General features: G+C 50.4%; 1 protein-coding gene across 1 annotated transcript; it reads left to right on the top strand.

Annotated features, from left to right (window-relative positions):
* Positions 1-12,681: 12,681 nt before the first annotated feature.
* LOC309890754 (olfactory receptor 14A16-like) lies at positions 12,682-13,617 on the top strand (the record flags this gene model as incomplete). Its single annotated transcript, XM_082785159.1, has 1 exon — positions 12,682-13,617. One exon carries the CDS (start codon positions 12,682-12,684, stop codon positions 13,615-13,617), a length of 936 nt encoding a protein of 311 aa, XP_082641285.1.
* Between the last annotated feature and the right edge of the window lie 7,226 nt (positions 13,618-20,843).

Genomic DNA, 20,843 nt, shown 5'->3' with positions numbered 1-20,843 from the left:
ACAATAGTGAACTCCACCATTTTGTGGTCACTCTGCCCAAGACAACTTCCGACAACCACATCCTCCACCAGTCCTTCTCTGTTTGTGAAGAGAAGGTCTAGTGGGGCGCCACCCCTGGTAGGCTCGCTAACCAGCTGCGTCAGGAAGCCATCTTCCACGCTCTCCAGAAACGTCCTAGACTGCTTTCTCTGGGCTGTGTTGTGCTTCCAGGATATGTCAGGGAAGTTGAAGTTGTTCCCCCTGGCACAGCTCCAACAATCCTTGCTTCAGCCCCATCCCCCTTCTTACCTAGTTTAAAGCCCTCTCAATGAGCCCTGCCAGCTCCTGGCCCAGGATCCTTTTTCCCCTAAAAGATAGGGACCCGTCTGCGGCCATCCGGCCGGGTGCCGAGTAAAGTGCCCCATGGTCGAAAAACCCAAGATTTCTGCATTGGCACCAGCCCCTGAGCCACGTGTTTAACAGGTGGGCTTTCCTTGTCCTCTCTGTACCCCTCCCTGCCATTGTAGGGATGGACGAAAACACCACCTGCACTCCCGCTCCATCCACTAAATCCACTAACCGTCCCAGCCCCCTAAAGTCTTGTTTGATAGCTTTCAGGCTTCTCTCTTCAATGTCGTCACTACCTGCCTGGACTATCAAAAGAGGATAATAGTCAGAGGGGCATACCAGGTTGGGAAGCTTCCTGGCAATGTCCCTGACCCTGGCCCCAGGGAGGCAGCAGACTTCCCTACGGGTAGGGTCAGGCCGACAAATAGGGCCCTCTGTTCCCCTAAGAATCGAGTCTCCCACAACAATAACCCTTCTGTCTTTCTTGGTGGAGGCAGTCCTGAGGCGTGGAGTCGACCTCCTCGCCCTAGGCATCCTCCTGGGAACACTTGCTACCTCTTCCTCATGCACCGGTCTCTCGAGCTCCAGGGCCTCAAACCTGTTGCGTAAGGGCACCTGGGAAGGTGGGGCCGGAAGGGGAGGGCATCGCTTGCGATGTTGAGCAGGGACCTGTTTCCATTCCTCCTCAACTCCCAGATCCCCTCCCTCTGCCCGAGGGTGACAGGGCAGGGGGTCCACCCCCATTTGGGGTGTCTCACCTCGATACCTCTCCTTGAGGCCCTGCAGGGAGTTACTCCACAAGTCTATCTCTCGCTCACACTCCCTGATATCCCTCAACCTCTCCACCTCCTCCTTGAACTCTGCCACCATGCAGACCAGGTCATCCACCTGCTCGCACCTCACACACGCAGTTTCTCTGCCTCCCGCCGATGGCAGCAACAGGCTCAGACACTCCTTGCATCTGGTGACCTGAACTGCTGCATTTTTTAACGGGTAGTCGGTCTGGGTGTGTACCGACTTCCTGGAGAGCACACCATGCCTGGTGGAGACCATTATCGCCTAGTGTCGTGGTTTAACCCGACCGGCAGCTAAACACCACGCAGCCGTTCGCTCACCCTCCCCCCTCCCTCTCTGGGACGGGGGAGAGAAATGGAAAGTGAAGCCCGTGAGTTGAGATAAAGACAGTTTAATAAGACAGGAAAAAAATAACAAAAATAATAATAACAATAATAATAATGATGATACAATGGTGATAATACGAAAGTAATAATAGTATGTACAAACAAGTGATGCACAATGCAATTGCTCACCACCCGCTGACCGATGCCCAGCCTAACCCCGAGCAGTCCGGCCCCCTCCCCCCGGCTAGCCACCCCTATATATTGTTTAGCATGACGTCAGATGGTATGGAATACCCCTTTGGCTAGTTTGGGTCACCTGTCCTGGGTCTGTCCCCTCCCAGCTCTTGCTGCACCCCCCAGCCTGCCCGTTGGCAGGACAGAGCAAAGGCTGAGATGTCCTTGGCTTAGTATAAGCACTGCTCTGCAACAATTAAAGCATCGGGGTGTTATCAGCACTCTTCTCATTCTAAGCCAAAACACAGCATTCCACCAGCTACTAGGAAGAAAATTAATTCTGTGCTAACTGAAACCAGGACATCTATCCACCCCTTATTCCATACCATTTATGTCATGCTCAGGTTACACTCTTTTCCATACATTCTAATTAGTCACCTATAGTAATCATGGTAGTGATAACATACAGTATAATATACTATTTAACATGGTGCAATTCAGTTCATGGGCTATTCTCACCCAGTATTAAATCTCCTTGAGGTACACACCGGACCTCTCCGTTCTTTTGCATCACCCACCAAGTATATCCAGGTCCCTGAGCGAAAACAATTCCACGAATAGGTTTGCCTTTTCCTGAGGCAGGAGTAGCCCAGACTGTTTTACCCAGCATATTTTTTACATGCACTACAGGAACTTTATCCCCATCTACAGTACGTAACAGGTTTGATTGGGCAGGTCCAGCTCGGTTGGTAGATCCCCTAGTATTGACTAACCAGGTGGCCTTTGCCAAATGCGTATCCCAGTTTTTGAACGTCCCAGCGCCCATTGCTTTCAAGGTAGTCTTTAACAGGCCATTGTATCGTTCAACTTTCCCGGAGGCTGGTGCATGATAGGGGATGTGATACACCCATTCAATACCATGTTCTTTGGCCCAAGTGTCTATAAGGTTGTTTCGGAAGTGAGTCCCATTGTCTGATTCTATTCTTTCTGGGGTGCCATGTCGCCATAGGACTTGCTTTTCAAGGCCCAGGATGGTGTTCCGGGCGGTAGCATGAGGCACAGGATATGTTTCCAGCCATCCGGTGGTTGCTTCCACCATTGTAAGTACGTGGCGCTTGCCATTGCGAGTTTGAGGGAGTGTGATGTAATCAATCTGCCAGGCCTCTCCATATTTATATTTCAGCCATCGTCCTCCATACCAAAGAGGCTTTGACCGTTTGGCTTGCTTGATTGCAGCACATGTTTCACAGTCATGAATAACCTGTGCTATAGCGTCCATGGTCAAGTCCACCCCTCGATCACGAGCCCATCTGTATGTTGCATCTCTACCTTGATGGCCTGAGGTGTCATGGGCCCATCGGGCTATAAATAATTCACCTTTATGCTGCCAATCCAGGTCCACCTGAGCTACTTCAATCTTAGCAGCCTGATCCACCTGCTGGTTGTTTTGATGTTCTTCAGTAGCCCGATTCTTGGGCACATGAGCATCTACGTGGCGTACTTTCACAGCCAGGTTCTCTACCCGAGCAGCAATATCTTGCCACAATGCAGCAGCCCAGATAGGTTTGCCCCTACGCTGCCAGTTGTTTTGCTTCCATTGCTGTAACCATCCCCACAGGGCATTTGCTACCATCCATGAATCGGTGTAGAGATAGAGAACTGGCCATTTTTCTCGTTCAGCAATGTCTAAAGCCAGCTGAATGGCTTTCACTTCTGCAAACTGACTCGATTCACCTTCTCCCTCAGCAGCTTCTGCAACTCGTCGCGTAGGACTCCATACAGCAGCCTTCCATCTCCGATGCTTCCCCACAATACGACAGGACCCATCAGTGAACAGGGCATATTTCTTTTCATTCTCTGGCAACTGGTTGTACAGTGGGGCTTCTTCAGCACGACCCACCTCCTCCTCTGATGATATCCCAAAGTATTTGCCTTCTGGCCAGTCCATGATCACTTCCAATATTCCTGGGCGACTGGGGTTTCCTATTCGAGCCCGCTGAGTAATCAGTGCAACCCACTTGCTCCATGTAGCATCAGTTGCATGATGCGTAGAGGGGACCCTTCCCTTGAACATCCAGCCTAGTACCGGTAATCGGGGTGCTAGGAGGAGCTGCGCTTCAGTACCGACCACCTCCGAAGCAGATCGAACTCCTTCATATGCTGCCAATATCTCCTTTTCAGTTGGAGTATAGCGGGCCTCAGATCCTCTGTATCCCCGACTCCAAAACCCCAGAGGCCGACCTCGAGTTTCCCCAGGTTCTTTCTGCCAGAGGCTCCAGGTGGGGCCGTTCTCCCCGGCTGCAGTGTAGAGCACATTCTTTACATCTGGTCCTGTTCGAACTGGCCCAAGGGCTACTGCATGGACTATTTCCTGCTTGATTTGTTCAAAGGCTTGTCGTTGTTCAGGGCCCCATTCAAACTCATTCTTCTTACGAGTTACTTGGTAGAGTGGGTTTACAATCAGACTGTAATTTGGGATGTGCATTCTCCAAAACCCCACAACACCTAGGAAAGTCTGTGTTTCTTTTTTGTTAGTTGGTGGAGACATAGCTGTTATTTTGTTGATCACATCCATTGGGATTTGACGACGTCCATCTTGCCATTTTATTCCTAAAAACTGGATCTCCCGTGCAGGTCCTTTGACTTTATTTTGTTTTATGGCAAAACCGGCTTTCAGAAGGATTTGGACTGTTTTCTTCCCTTTCTCGAAAACTTCCTCTGCTGTGTCACCCCACACAATAATGTCATCGATGTACTGCAGGTGTTCAGGAGCTTCCCCCTGCTCTAGTGCAGACTGGATCAGCCCATGGCAAATGGTAGGGCTGTGTTTCCACCCCTGGGGCAGCCTATTCCAAGTATATTGGACTCCCCTCCAAGTGAAGGCAAATTGTGGCCTGCACTGTGCTGCTAGAGGGATGGAGAAAAATGCATTAGCGATATCAATTGTGGCGTACCACTTGGCTGCCTTCGATTCAAGTTCATACTGAAGTTCCAGCATGTCCGGCACTGCAGCACTCAGTGGTGGCGTGACTTCGTTCAGGCCGCGATAGTCCACTGTTAGTCTCCACTCGCCATTAGACTTTCGCACTGGCCATATGGGACTATTGAAAGGTGAATGAGTCTTGCTGATCACTCCTTGGCTCTCCAATTGACGAATTAGCTTATGGATGGGAATCAGGGAGTCTCGGTTGGTGCGATATTGCCGCCGGTGCACAGTTGTGGTAGCAATTGGCACTTGCTGTTCTTCGACCCTCAGCAACCCCACAACAGAGGGGTCCTCTGAGAGACCAGGCAAGGTAGATAATTGTTTAATGCCCTCTGTCTCTAAGGCAGCAATACCAAAAGCCCACCGGAACCCTTTTGGGTCCTTGCAGTATCCTCTTCTAAGATAGTCTATGCCAAGGATACATGGAGCATCCGGACCAGTCACAATGCGGTGCTTTTCCCACTCATTCCCAGTCAGACTCACTTCAGCCTCCAATACAGTCAACTGCTGAGATCCCCCTGTCACTCCACAAATATAGATGGGCTCTGGTCCTTTATAGCTCGATGGCATTATAGTACATTGTGCACCGGTGTCTACTAAAGCCTTATACTTCTGTGCGCGTGATGTGCCAGGCCATCGAATCCACACAGTCCAATAAACTCGATTGTCCCTTTCCTCCCCCTGGCTGGAGGCAGGGCCCCCCTAATCCTGGTCAGAATCTTCCTCGTTTCTGTGTTTGAAGGACTGTCTGCTGGAAGTTGGAGCAGCAAACTTTTCGGAGAATCCCTTTTTCCTGATTGTTTTCTTTTGCAACTCACGTACCCGTGCCTCTAGGGTCGCGGTAGATTTTCCATCCCACTTTCTCATGTCCTCTCCATGGTCTCGTAAGTAAAACCACAGGGTGGCACGGGGTGAGTACCCACCATATCGTCTTCCTTGTGTGGGTGAACGCCTACCCCTGACAGCTGAGACACTGCTTTGTACAGGTGCGAAGGAGAATAATCTCTCTTCAAGTTGGTGAACCTTTTCAGAAAGTTTCTCCCAAGTGTTCTCCTTTGGTCGGTGGGCACTGGTTGGTTCAGGTGGGGAGGATGATAGATTCTCTTCAAGTTGGTGAACCTTTTCAGAAAGTTTCTCCACAGCTGAGACGCAGGCCTGTAAGGAAGAGGAGAGACTTTCTTCGTACTGCCGGAGTTGTTTAGCCGCTTCACCCACTGTGGGTTCCTCATCCTCTTTCCAGGCCATTATTGCCAATGAGCTGGCATATGATGATGGTGCACTCCGTACAAACTTCCGCCACATGGGTCGTGTACACTTGACTTCATCTGGATCTGTGGATGTTTGTTTGAGGTCTGGATCCTCATAAATCACTTCCCGTACGGCTAATTCCCTCAGGTACTGGATTCCCTTCTCCATAGTGGTCCACTTGCCTGGTAGACATAAAATATCTTCCTTGAAGGGATACCTTTCCCTCACAGCTGAGAGGAGACGCCTCCAGAGGCTGGTGGGTCGTGCTCCATCTGCAATTGCTTTGTCAATGCCGGCGTCTCGAGCAAGGGATCCCAGCCGCTTGGCTTCCCTGCCGTCTAATTCCACACAATTGGCTCCAGAGTCCCAGCACTGGAGCAGCCAGGTGACAAGCTGCTCACCTATACAGCGACCAAAATCTTTTCGCACATCTCGTAGCTCGCGCTCGTTTAGGCTTCGGGTAGTTACTGTTGCTCTTTCGGCATCCTCATCTTCCTCCTCCTGAATCCTTGACGGCCCAGCGTCGTCATCATCTTCGTCATCTCTATACTTAGTTTTGGCAGAAGCCTTACCTGGATTGGCAGAAGACTCTCTGCGTTCTAAACGACTTGAATTTCTATACCATATTTTCACCTTCTCTACAGGGGCAGCTTGCACTGCTACTGCTCGTTTCTCTGACTTTGTTACAGGGTCTGCCACAGGGGTTGGAATGCCCTCTGCAGGGTCAACTTGCACTGCTACAGCTCGTTTCTCTGACACGGCCACAGGAGCTGGAGCGGCTACAGGAGCTGGAGCAGTTGCAGGAACCGGAGCTGTAGCGGCTACAGGAGCTGGAGCTGGAGCTGGAGCAGTTGCAGGAGCTGGGACTGGAGCAGCAGTAGGAGCTGGAGCTGGAGCGGCTTCAGGAGCTGGAGCTGGAGCGGCTTCAGGAGCTGGGACTGGAGCAGTTGCAGGAACTGGGACTGGAGTAGCGGCCGGAGCTGGAACTGGAGCGACTGCAGGAACTGGGACTGGAGCAGCTGCAGGAGCTGGAGCTGGAGCGGCTTCAGGAGCTGGAGCTGGAGCAGCTTCAGGAGCTGGGACTGGAGCAGTTGCAGGAACTGGGACTGGAGTAGCGGCCGGAGCTGGAACTGGAGCGACTGCAGGAACTGGGACTGGAGCAGCTGCAGGAGCTGGGACTGGAGCGGCTGCAGGAGCTGGGACTGGAGCGGCTGCAGGAGCTGGAGCTGGAGCGGCTGCAGGAGCTGGGACTGGAGCGGCTGCAGGAGCTGGGACTGGAGCGGCTGCAGGAGCTGGAGCTGGAGCGGCTGCAGAATCCACCGTAGGGGTCACAGTGGCCGTTGGATCTGTCACAGGGTTTGGAGTGGCCGCAGGGTCTGTCACTAAGTTGACAGCAGTATCAATGGCAGCTCGATAGGCATGAGCCAGGCCCCAGCACGTTACAATGATTTGTGTTACTTTGGAACTGCCAGAATCATTACACCTTTTTTTCAAGCATTCTGCCAGTTTTTGAGGATTTTGCCATTGTTCAGGGGTGAATTTCCAACACACTGGGGGTGCCAACTGCTCTAGATGCCTGCCCATATCCACCCATACTCCCTGCCACCCACAACTATACTGCCTCCGGGCAGATCTCCGGATGAGCTTCATAAGTAGTTGTTTAACTTTAAGCAGAATCTGAAGTGCATTCATGAGGCAGAACAACAAGACTATGGTATTCTGAGTATTCCAGAAATATTCAATATCTTGGAGAGCTATTGTGACAAGCTCAGGGGATAAGAGGGTGGTGAAGGAGGAAGGCAGAGTGACCCAGGAGGATACAGGGGTGGTGAAGGAGAAAGGGAGAGTAAGCAAGTAAGGAAAAATATCCTCCCCTTTCCCCTCCACAGATTGACTCTCTAATGGAGAAAAACAATAGGTATAATTGCTAATAGTTCCCAAGATGCTGTTTCCAAAGTACAGAGTCCACGATGTTACTGAGTATAAATACCAAGTTAGAGTCATGACCAGATATCTTATCGTCTCATAAGCCATTGCTATAACACTTAGTACCATAATGGTCTGAAACCAGGGCCCGGAGAGGAGAAACAACACTACAGAGAGCAAATACGGAAAATAATGTACTATAATACTCAATTTGGAAAACAGGCGCAGCAGAGTTGTGATTAAAGCAATCAGCATCATGACAAGTGACTATTAAGCAGGTCTAATCCTTACACCAATTTTAGTTTAACACACTCTGATCAGATCTGCCGTTATCTCAACCTTTCGGGCCCCACGTTGGGCGCCAAAAAGACTGTCGTGGTTTAACCCGACCGGCAGCTAAACACCACACAGCCGTTCGCTCACCCTCCCCCCTCCCTCTCTGGGACGGGGGAGAGAAATGGAAAGTGAAGCCCGTGAGTTGAGATAAAGACAGTTTAATAAGACAGGAAAAAAATAACAAAAATAATAATAACAATAATAATAATGATGATACAATGGTGATAATACGAAAGTAATAATAGTATGTACAAACAAGTGATGCACAATGCAATTGCTCACCACCCGCTGACCGATGCCCAGCCTAACCCCGAGCAGTCCGGCCCCCTCCCCCCGGCTAGCCACCCCTATATATTGTTTAGCATGACGTCAGATGGTATGGAATACCCCTTTGGCTAGTTTGGGTCACCTGTCCTGGGTCTGTCCCCTCCCAGCTCTTACTGCACCCCCCAGCCTGCCCGTTGGCAGGACAGAGCAAAGGCTGAGATGTCCTTGGCTTAGTATAAGCACTGCTCTGCAACAATTAAAGCATCGGGGTGTTATCAGCACTCTTCTCATTCTAAGCCAAAACACAGCATTCCACCAGCTACTAGGAAGAAAATTAATTCTGTGCTAACTGAAACCAGGACACCTAGCTAACGGCTGTCGTTAAGGAGGTGTTCGTATGGGCGGGGGGAGTGCTCTGCCCTTCCTGCTCACTCTGCCTGCGCGAACTGCCGCGCTAACTGACGCGCCACACCCTTCTGACGCGCCACGCCCTGTTTGCCCGCTCTGTTCGCCGTGCTCCTGATCACTCGCGCTCCCTAGGGGCAGCTTTTGAATGGCTGGGGAGGGGGCGCTGCTGGCTACCTATACGCCTCGTCAGCCTCCCTCACAAGGGCTGCCGGGTCCTGGCGGCTCCCTCAAGTAGGCTCGATGCCGGAAAAATTAGCCCTGCCTGGCCCGATCCCCCGCTCCGCTGCAGAACACGTCTGCCCCGGAGCCAATCGCCTCGGCAAAATCAAAGCGACCGATTGATAAAAGACATTCCTCAGAATTTTAAAAAGGCAGATATTAAACCAATTTTCTACTAGAAGGGCAAGCAGAAGGGTGATTAAGCCTAACCAGTGATCGAAACGACAGCCTTAACCCTAGGCATTAACACAGATCTGAACTATAAGCCTCAAGTCTTCCCCTCATCCTAAACCTGGAGCAGGATCCTTGAGCAGAACACCAAACACTTCCTTGAAGCCCTTACCGTTCCCTTAAACCTGGAGGGTGACCTGTAATTCTTAAACATTTACCTGAACACCTAACTCCCAAAGCCCTCCAACAGGCACACAGCACATCTCAGCTTCAACCCCACTCCTACCCTAACTTCAGCTGTTTCTCCTCTTGGGGAAGGTCACGGACTGCGAGGTCCTGCAGCAGTCGTATGGCATTGGAAGAGGCATGTGAGGTGGCATGTATGTGATCAGATCAGAGGCCACAAGGAGGAGCTGCCTGGGAATGCTGTGATGGGATCAGCTGTGCCTCGGGATCTGCTGGGCCTGCAGGAGGTACGTGGCTGTGAAGGAGGCTGGGAGGTCACTTCTGTCTCTGGAGCTGACAGACCAGCAGGAGGAATGTGGAACAGATAGGGACCGTAAAGGGCAGAAGCAAGCACATGCCATTGAAAATGGCAAGGCACCTTCTGTTCTGGTCAGGTGATAGACCACAGGAAAGCTGATGGCATGGGAGTCATGCTTGAGGTATAGTTTGTGAGATCATAGAACCATAGAATGGCTCATATTGGATGAGATTTTAAAGATCATCTAGTTCCAAACCCCCGGACAGGGATGCTCCCATGAGGTTAGGTTGCCCAGGGCCTCATCTAACCTGCTCTTGAACAGATCCAGGGATGGCGCATCTATAAGGCCTCTCAGCAACCTGTTCCAGTGCCTCACCTGACACAAACCACTCTAGAAGGCTGGCAGCACAGGCCATGAGGAGGAAGAAATGTCTGGGGGAACAACTGGTTGTGCTGCTAGAGCCTGAGGCAAAGAAAGCATTGAGTACCTCTGCCTTTACCTCATCTCTTGTCACCAGGTTTCCCACCACATCCAATAAAGAATGATGATTCTCCTTAATCCTCCTTTATTTAAAGTGTTTATATCAACAGTTTTTTATTGTCTTTGACATTAATAGACAGATTGAACTCCAGCTGGGCTCTGGTCCTTTTAATTTTGACCAGCACAGACCCATAACATTCAGGACACAGCTCCAGACAAACTGACAGCATGCATGAGAAGGAAACACAGAAGTGGAACTTGGCAGCCTTCCATCCCCTGCCCATCTGTGAATCTGTGCTGCAATTCCATTCAACTGGTTACTCCTCTATTATCCAAATGTTCCTGTAACTCTTGGTGCTGCTGTCTTGTCAGGGATAGCACAACCACACGAAGGTTGAACCAACTGCCTGAAGACATGAACAGCTGACAGAATGGAGCATCTGTCCAGGGGAATCTTGAGAAACTGCAGGATTTTGCCTAGGGAAACCTCTTGACATTTAAAGAAGAAGAAGAGCCCAGTCCTGCACCAGAGGAAGAGGAACCCCACACATCAGGGCAGACTGGGACCTTACTGAGTGAGCAGTGCCCAGAAGGAGGAGGGCCTGGGCACCACGAGGGATGCCATAGGAGCAGTGGTGCCTGCTCACTAGGAACCAGGCCAGATTCCTATAGAGTTGCCTTACAAGGAGCATGGCCACTAAGATGATCTGAATTATCAGGCTCAGTTCACATCTGGTGTGACACCACGTGGACAAGTGTCTACAGGCAGCCAGTAAAGAGGTACATGTCTGGGAGTCCCTAGGATATAATCATTTGGAGAGGAGTAAGGGCTACGTCAAGGCTGAAAGTCCCAACAGGACCCAGGTCTTTGTGCCCATGGCTATGGCTGTTGTCTCTGCCACTGAGGCCTATGAGGAGACAGCTTACTGTTAAAACACCAGGGCCTCATTGCCTCCTCGCCTCCACCCATGAACCAGGCAGGGGTCGTACCATTCTCCTGCACTTGGCCATTCACCTCAATATCTCCTGTTGCCCCTTGAAGAGCCCTGAGCAAGGTGTGAAGGGAAAGGATCTCCCTTCACAGGAGCTGGGGGTCAAGGCCTGGCCCTTGTGCTTGCTGAAACACATCCAGTTTGTCTACACATCAGTGTCACCTTCACATTGCCTTTGTCTCCTTGTCCTCACTGCCTCCAATGTTCTGCTCTAACTAGCTCCAGGGAGGCTATGTCAGTGCTGGCCCTCAGGGGGAAACTGCAGGAAACTTGCCTCTGACTTGGACTTCTGGAGAGATGTTTTCAATTGTGTCTGAGTGCCTGAGGTTTGTGGGCTCATCAGGAAAGCCCCCAGCGGGGTGATTCCAGTGCATTGAGCTGGGCCTGTGCTGCTGAGTTGGGCCGGGCTCCTGGGACAGAGAGGGCTCCTGGGACAGAGAGGGCTCCTGGCAAGAGGCCCTGGTGCAGAGAGACAACTGTGCCCAGGAGCAGCTCCTCTGCACAGCGCAGCAGGGCTGGGGGCTCTGACTGCAGGCACCCAGGCAGAAAGGGATTCCAGGCAGCCTGGAGGGTGCACGCAGAGGAGTGCTCAGTGCAGGAGAAACCTTCACAGCTCTGCCCACAGTAAGTCTCTGGCTGTAGGACAGTGCAGGGGAAGTTCCTGGAAGGGGCTCCTAGGTGTGAGACATCTCTGCCTGGCCAGGAGCTGCCAGGATGTCACTCATGGCTTGTGCGGTGTGGAGGAGAAGGTGCTGCAGGGCAGCTGCAGGGGTGCCCAGGGCTGTGGTGCAGAGCAGGGTCCCTGCTGTGCACCAGGGGCTGTGTGCTGGGGCAGGGCCACTGCCGCCTGCCAGGCACAGCACTCAGCCTGCCAGGGGAGCTGCCCAATGGCTTGGACAGAGGAAGGGAAGGGCAGGGGCTGCCCAAAAAGAGAAGGCACTTTCTGCAGTCTCTACCTGCTTTTCCTGCTCTGATTCTGGGGCAGGGACTGTGTTAATAGAGTGGTTGGATTTGCACAGGTGACTGAGATTCCTTCAGCATTAAACTGAGGCACAAACAGGTTAGTGAAGAACCTGAGCGTATCCCTTTTCTTCTCTGCTTACAGACTGTGCCAGGGTTTTTCTGTGCTTTTGTTTAGGTCCTGCAGACATGGAGATATCATTTTTTAGCACAACCTCTGAGTGGAGCCATGCCCCACCTGAATGCTGCAAGCAGCCAGCAGCTGGGCACCAGGGGACTGACAGAGCAGCTCTCCTGGATGTGACTTCTGGCTGAAGTTTGCCCCCACAGCATTGACATTTAGCACTGCAGTGGAGCAGAGGTGGCCCATCAAGAGTCTGATGGGCAGAGGTGGGTGCTGTGTACAAGACACTCAGCAAGCACAAAACAGGGCTACAACCAGGGACAGACACAAAGGTCCCCTAGAAAGAAAAACAATGTGAATGCTTCAATGAGAAAAGCAATGAGTATTGCTCAGGGAAATTTCCCCTAACAGTCTGTATTTTTTTCTTCTCTGCAGTGCCCTTGATGAAGGGCAGGAAATGTCCAACAGCAGCTCTATGAGTGAGTTCCTCTTGCTGGCATTTGCAGACACACGGGAGCTGCAGCTCCTGCACTTCGCGCTCTTCCTGGGCATCTACCTGGCTGCCCTCCTGGGCAACGGCCTCATCCTCACCGCCGTAGCCTACGACCACCGCCTCCACACCCCCATGTACTTCTTCCTCCTCAACCTCGCCCTCCTCGACCTGGGCTGCATCTCCACCACAGTCCCCAAAGCCATGGCCAATTCCCTCTGGGATACCAGGGCCATCTTCTATGAGGGGTGTGCTGCACAGGTCTTCTTTTTTGTCTTCTTGGCTGGAGCAGAGTACTGCCTTCTCACCGTCATGGCCTACGACCGCTATGTTGCCATCTGCAAGCCCCTGCACTACGGGAACCTCCTGGGAAGCAGAGCTTGTGCCCAGATGGCAGCAGCTGCTTGGGGCACTGGATTTCTCTATTCTGTCCTGCACACAGCCAGTACATTTTCCCTGCCCCTCTGCCAAGGCAATGCTGTGGACCAGTTCTTCTGTGAAATCCCCCAGATCCTCAAGCTCTCCTGCTCAGATGCCTACCTGAGGGAGGTTGTCCTTCTTGCAGTTAGTCTCTGTTTAGCATTTGCATGTTTTATTTTCATTTCATTTTCTTATGTGCAGGTATTCAGGGCAGTGCTGAGGATGCCCTCTGAGCAGGGCCGGCACAAAGCCTTCTCAACATGCTTCCCTCACCTAGCCGTTTTCTCTCTGACTCTCAGTACTGCCATGTTTGCCTACCTGAAGCCCGCCTCCATTTCTTCCCCATCCCTGGATCTGGTGGTGTCATTTCTGTACTCAGTGGTGCCTCCAGCAGTGAACCCCCTCATCTACAGCATGAGGAACCAGGAGCTCAAGGATGTCTTGTGGACACTCTTTGGGTACATGCTTCTTCAGCATCAATAATGTACCTATAATACTAAGGGGACAAACAGGTTATCTAAAAAAAAAATAAAAATAAAAATAAAAATAAAAAAAAATCTCAATACCGTAGCTTGATATTCTTTTATTTTTATCATTATTATTTACTTGAACTTGTGATTTAGATTTAATTCTATTTGTGGCATCCTGTCTATTAATTATTTTATTTACTTTCCCCCAATCATCTTATATTCTTCCAGAATAAGGTTTCCGGTGTGGGAAATAATGAAGAAACCATGAAAACTTCACTCCTCTCAGCTGTCATCTCTTCCCATCTCCTTTGGAGCTGGGGGAGCAGCCCCAGCTTGCGGGAGGGGCTCAGGGCCAAGAGCCCAGCTGCCACATGGAGGAGCAGCCCCGGTGGCCAGGGAGCAGCACGGAGCCCACTCTTTGCCCAAAGTGAGTCACACGGTGCAAGCTCCCTTTGCTGACAGGGTGGACAGCCTGAATAGCATGGTCTCCTCTGAACGGCCACCTTTGCTCTAACAGCAGTGTGTCTGAGTTACAGGATCTTCTTCAAGTGGTCTCACAAACAGCCCCACTCCTTTTTTGTTCCTTCCAAGGTGAATTCCATATGACTCCATGTCCTGGTTTCAGTTAGGACATAGTTAATTTTCCTTCTAGTAGCTGGTAGGGTGCTATGTTTAGGATTAGGATCAGAAGAATCACAGAATCACAGAATCATCTAGGTTGGAAGAGACTTCCAAGATCACAGAGTCCAACCTCTGACCTAACACTAACAAATCCTCCACTAAACCACATCACTAAGTTCAAAATCTAAACGTCTTTTAAAGACCTTCACGGATGGTGACTCCACCACTTCCCTGGGCAGCCTGTTCCAATGCCTCATAACCCTCTCAGTAAAGAAGTTCTTCCTAATATGCAACCTAAAATACCCCTGGCGCAACTTTAGCCCATTCCCCCTCATCCTGTCACCAGGCACGTGGGAGAACAGACCAACCCCCACCTCACTACAGCCTCCTTTGATGTACTTATAAAGAGCGATAAGGTCTGAGTGCTGATTGACCCTCTGTTGTTAACTAGCCAAGTGGCTTCTGGTAGATTTAAGTCCCATTGTTTCCATGCCCCAGTACCCAATGCTCATAACATAGTCTCTAACAGTCCATTGTACCTCCCAACCTTCCCAGAGGCTTGTGGGTGATAAGGGATGTGATACACCCACTCAGTACCATGTCACTCAGGAGGTGACAAAATTGGTTCGGAAAAGACTTCCATTGTCAGACTTAATTCTCTCTGGTGTACCATGAAAAATTGTTATAAATGGCTCAGGATTCAAATTAGGATCAAATAAAAAATAGGATTTATTGAAAGAATATAAAGGAATAGAGGTAAGCAAACAGCGCTGGGTGCACCGGCAGTCTCCGCTCCACCAGGACGCACACCAGTTACATCAAGCAGCTGATTTTTATGCTCCTAGACTAATACATATTCATTACTACTTCTAAAAAAAATAGATTATTATAATTAGTTTCCGGGGAGCAGTCCCTCCTACTGGAGCATGAGCAGTCTCCTCTGGGGGTCTCTTCTGGGGGTCTCCAGTGGTCTTTCATGCTGAAGGCTTGTAGTCTTCCTCTCCCCCTTTGTACTTACTTGGCACCATGCCAAGTTTATAGAACATTCTCTGCAGGTCTTTTCTCCCAGCCGTCCTTCAGCTTCTTTTTCCTTCCTCTTTATCTCTCGGCCCCCCTAACCAGATACCAAAGATCCACATAGTATCCCATAAGAGTCACTAGTTGTTATCAGTTGTTCTGAAACTCCCAGACATCAAACACAAACAGCTTTCTTATTTGACGCTTCACGAGTAATTAAAACATTCTTCCCCAGCCATTCACAGACACATCTATAGCAGTGTTAAGTTAATCTCGAAGAAGACAGGAAAAAAGGCTGTAACTTTTAGAAATAGAAGTCCAGAATAACAAAAGCGAACAGGTTCATAAATTTAAGGAGTATTTTCTGAAGAGTTGATAAATTGACTAGAATGAGGGGGAGACTGGGACACACTGCATCTGTGGTTCAAGAATTAAATTGCCAGTGCAGGGCCCAGAGGCAGACAGGATTCAAACAGAATTGTTCTTTATGGACAAAAATTGTTAAAACATTCCTCACAATGACACCACAGCACTTGTCTTTCCCAAGACAGTGTTTTGGGCCATGGCATGGTTTACTGAATATGTTTCCAGCCACTCAGTATTTGCTTCTACCATGGTGAGTGTATACTGGCTCCCTTGGCGGGTTTGTGGGAATGGCCCGATGTAGTCAATCTGCCTGGCCTTGCCATACTGAAATCCAAGCCATCTCCCCATATTTCAGGGAGACTTTACCCTCCTGGCTCGTTTGATTGCAGCACAGGTCTCACACTCATGGGTAACCTGTGTTATGACCTCAATGGTCAGGTCCATCCCTTGATCTTGAGCCCATCTGTATGTGGCATCCCTCCCTAGTGTCCTGGTTTCAGTTAGAACAGAGTTAATTTTCTTCCTAGTAGCTGGTAGGGTGCTATGTTTTGGGTTAGGATGAAAAGAGTGCTGATAACACCCTGATGTTTTCATTGTTGCAGAACAGTGTTTATACCAAGCCAAGGACATCTCAGCTTCTTGCTCTGTCCTGCCAACGGGCAGGCTGGGGGTGCAGCAAGAGCTGGGAGGGGACAGACCCAGGACAGGTGACCCAAACTAGCCAAAGGGGTATTCCATACCATCTGACGTCATGCTAAACAATATATAGGGGTGGCTAGCCGGGGGGAGGGGGGCCGGACTGCTCATGGTTAGGCTGGGCATCGGTCAGCGGGTGGTGAGCAATTGCATTGTGCATCACTTGTTTGTACACATTATTATTAGTAGTACTATTATCATCATTGTATTATTATTATTATTATTATTATTATTATTATTATTATTATTATTATTATTATTATTATTATTATTATTATTATTATTATTATTTTCTTGTCTTATTAAACTGTCTTTATCTCAACTCACGGGCTTCACTTTCCATTTCTCTCCCCCCTTGTCGTGGTTCCGCTCGAGTGGGCAGCCGAGCTCCACCACAGCCGCTCTCTCACTCCCCCTCCTCAAAGAGGAATGGGGAGAAAAGATGTGAAAAGGGATCAAGGATTGAGATAAGGACGAGAAAATCACGCAATAATTATTGTAACGGGCAAGACAGACTCGGCATAAGGAGATAGTAAGATTTATTGCCTACAACTAACAAGCGAGAGAAGTGAGAAAACAAAGGAAAAAAAAAACAAAAGCACCTTCCCCCCCCATCCACCCTCTTCCACCTCCTCCCCCTGAGCGGCACAGGGGAATGGGGAATGGGGGTTATGGTCAGTCTACAGCACTTCTTCTCTGCCGCTCCTTCTCGGTCACTCTCGTCCCCTGTGCTGTGGGGTCCCACCCACGGGATGCAGTCCTTGATGAACTGATCTGGCGTGGGCTTCCCACAGGCAGCAGCTCTTTCAGAACTGCTCCAGATATGGGTCCATACCATGGGGTCCATCCCTCAGGAGCAAACTGCTCCACCCTGGCTCCCCTACGGGCAGCAGCTCCTGCCGGGTCACCTGCTCCTGCGTGGGCTCCTCTCCACGGGCTACAGGTCCGGCCCGGAATCTGCTCCAGCAGGGGTCTTCCACAGGCAGCAGCCTCCGTCGGTGCAGGGCCACCTGCTCCACCGTGGTCTCCTCCACGGGCTGCAGCGTGGAACCCTGCTCCACCGTGGTACTCCATGGGCTGCAGGGGGACATCCTGCTTCACCATGGTCCTCACCACAGGCCGCAGGGGACTTCTGCTCCGACGCCTGGAGCACCTCTCCCCCTCCTTCTGCACTGACCTTGGTGCAAGGCTGTTCTCTCACTCCCTTGACTCTCCCGGCTGCTGTGTGGCGCAGCGTTTTTTCCCTGTCTTAAATATGCTCTCACAGAGGTGCAAAACAACATTGCTTATTGGCTCGGATCTGGAAAACAATGGGGCCCTTCCCAAACATGGGGCAGCTTCTAGATCTTTCTCACAGAAACCACCCCTATGGCTCTCTGCTACCAAAACCTTGCCACGTAAACCCACTACATTCCACCCCTCGCCTCTGTTAAAAGCATATTTAAGACTACTCACAACATACTCTTACTTTACAATTATCACAACAACCTTCACAAAATTCACTTAAATCAAAACGAAAAAGAATTCACCACACCAAAGTAAACATAACATCATCACAGCACCGACAAGGTGGACATTTTACACACACACACCACCCCTCGTCCCTTCACCACACTAACATCTCACAGTTACTGTTTTCTTAAATTCTTCACAACTTGTACATTCCTAACAATCATCCTGCACATATTTTTGCCCGTTACTTCTACTAACTATCATCCTTATCTCAAATTCCTTGAGCCCCACGTTGGGCGCCAAAAAAGACTGTCGTGGTTCCGCTCGAGTGGGCAGCCGAGCTCCACCACAGCCGCTCTCTCACTCCCCCTCCTCAAAGAGGAATGGGGAGAAAAGATGTGAAAAGGGATCAAGGATTGAGATAAGGACGAGAAAATCATGCAATAATTATTGTAACGGGCAAGACAGACTCGGCATAAGGAGATAGTAAGATTTATTGCCTACAACTAACAAGCGAGAGAAGTGAGAAAACAAAGGAAAAAAAAAAACAAAAGCACCTTCCCCCCCCATCCACCCTCTTCCACCTCCTCCCCCCGAGCGGCGCAGGGGAACGGGGAATGGGGGTTATGGTCAGTCTACAGCACTTCTTCTCTGCCGCTCCTTCTCGGTCACTCTCGTCCCCTGTGCTGTGGGGTCCCACCCACGGGATGCAGTCCTTGATGAACTGATCTGGCGTGGGCTTCCCACAGGCAGCAGCTCTTCCAGAACTGCTCCAGATATGGGTCCGTACCACGGGGTCCATCCCTCAGGAGAAAACTGCTCCAACCTGGCTCCCCTACGGGCAGCAGCTCCTGCCGGGTCACCTGCTCCTGCGTGGGCTCCTCTCCACGGGCTACAGGTCCAGCCCGGAATCTGCTCCGGCAGGGGTCTTCCACAGGCGGCAGCCTCCGTCGGTGCAGGGCCACCTGCTCCACCGTGGTCTCCTCCACGGGCTGCAGCGTGGAACCCTGCTCCACCGTGGTACTCCATGGGCTGCAGGGGGACATCCTGCTTCACCATGGTCCTCACCACAGGCCGCAGGGGACTTCTGCTCCGACACCTGGAGCACCTCTCCCCCTCCTTCTGCACTGACCTTGGTGCAAGGCTGTTCTCTCACTCCCTTGACTCTCCCGGCTGCTGTGTGGTGCAGCGTTTTTTCCCTGTCTTAAATATGCTCTCACAGAGGTGCAAAACAACTTCGCTTATTGGCTCGGATCTGGAAAACAATGGGGCCCTTCCCAAACATGGGGCAGCTTCTAGATCTTTCTCGCAGAAACCACCCCTATGGCTCCCTGCTACCAAAACCTTGCCACATAAACCCACTACACCCCTCCCAGAGAGGGAGGGGGAGGGTGAGCGAACAGCTGTGTGGTGTTTAGCTGCCGGCCGGGTTAAACCATGACACCTAGATGTCCTGATGTTTCATGGGCCCATCAAGCTGCAAACAGCTCACACTTACATCCCTAGTCCAGGTCCATCTGAGCCACTTCAGCTTATATGATCTCTTCTGCTTTGTGCTCCTGCTTCCAAGATGACCCAACTTTGGAGAAATCTACATCATCCTCTTCTTCCTCCTTTCTTGTCTGGGTAGGGGTTTCCTTCCTTTCTAAAGAAAAAGTGATTTTCACACCCACTGTTTTCTCTTGTATATAGAGTCAACTGATACTGGCTTAGGTTAATTCTCTGGCCCAGTGATGCGGCCTATTGCAGGGGCTGGAGTGGCTGCAGGAACCATCACAGGAGTTGTTCTGGCTGCAGGGCCTTTCAGAGGAGTTGGAGTGGCTGCAGGGCCTATTGCAGGTTTGGGAGTGGCTGTAGAATATATTATAGGGATGTGTTTAACCTTAAGCCCATCTCAGGAGCTGGAGTGTCTGTAGGGCCTGTTGCAGGGTTTGGAGTGGCTTTGGACAGGCTCTGGGCCTGTCAAAGGGGCTGGAGTGTACCTGCAGGAAAAGTCACAGGGGTTGGAGAAGTGTGGACTGTAGCTTCTTAAGAATACCTTAACCACCAGCATATTGCAGTGATTTGTATCTCTTTGGAATTGCCAGGGTGATGACACAAATTTCTAAGCATTTCACATTTTTTTTTAGTATTCTGCACTTGCTCAGAGGTGAAGTTCCAAAGCCCTGGACGTGTCCACTGCTGTAGGTGCCTGCCCAGATCCTCGAACTCTCCCTGCCACTCCTAACTTTCCCGCCTCTGGACAGATCTCTGGATGGCACGTTTAAGTAGTTGTTTAAACTTAAACAAAACCTGAATTGCTTTCAGGAGACCTAAAAATAGGAACATGCTGGTTTGACCATCCCAAGAATATTCAAAGCTTTGAAGAGCTATTGTAATTAGCCTGGAGGAGAAGCACGAGGTGGAAGAGAAAGGGAGAGTGAAGAATTGGGGAGAGGAAACCCCTACCACCCTGCATAGATTTACTCCCTGAGGAGAAAAGGCAAAGACTGTAATTCTTAATAGTTTCCAAGAGATGAAGAGATGGTTCCTGAGGTATTGAGGGGGAAATAATTTGATCCTATCAGAAGTCAGTGTTATCCACTACAGCAAAAGAGTAACCTTAAATCAGCCCCCAGAATTCATAAACAGCATGACATGGAAGACAGACAGTTACTAATGTGCTATACAACACAGTTCAGGATGTTGGAGTAGCATTTAGGTTTAGGGATTACTCTTTAAAACTCTTTAAAATTGGGTACTCTTTAAAATTGGTTACTCTTTAAAATTGGCTAATGGCCTTACATCAATGTTTTAATTCTGTGTTAAAGCAACATCAACATTACCTGCAGACTCTCACCTCTATGAAATAGTTGTAGAGGATCGCTCACCCTCCTCCCTCCCTCTCTAGGGATGTCTGGATCAGCCCCTGGCTTTGTGTTTCATGGATTACTGAGGGCAGATGGAGAGACATCAGTCAAGGCAGGGAGGTGCTCATAGCAAAAAGCACCTTGCTTCCCCACCTTGCTCTCAAGTTGAGAGCAAGGTGGGGAAGCGAGGTGGGTATCTAAGTCCTGCAGGGAAACAGGTGCAGACATGTGACAGCAT

The sequence above is a fragment of the Aythya marila genome (assembly GCF_965140915.1).
Source record: "Aythya marila genome assembly, contig: HAP1_HAP1_SCAFFOLD_186, whole genome shotgun sequence".
Classification (NCBI taxonomy): Eukaryota; Metazoa; Chordata; class Aves; order Anseriformes; family Anatidae; genus Aythya; species Aythya marila.
Note: the sequence above shows the minus strand (reverse complement) of the source record. Positions and strands in the feature narration are given on the sequence as shown.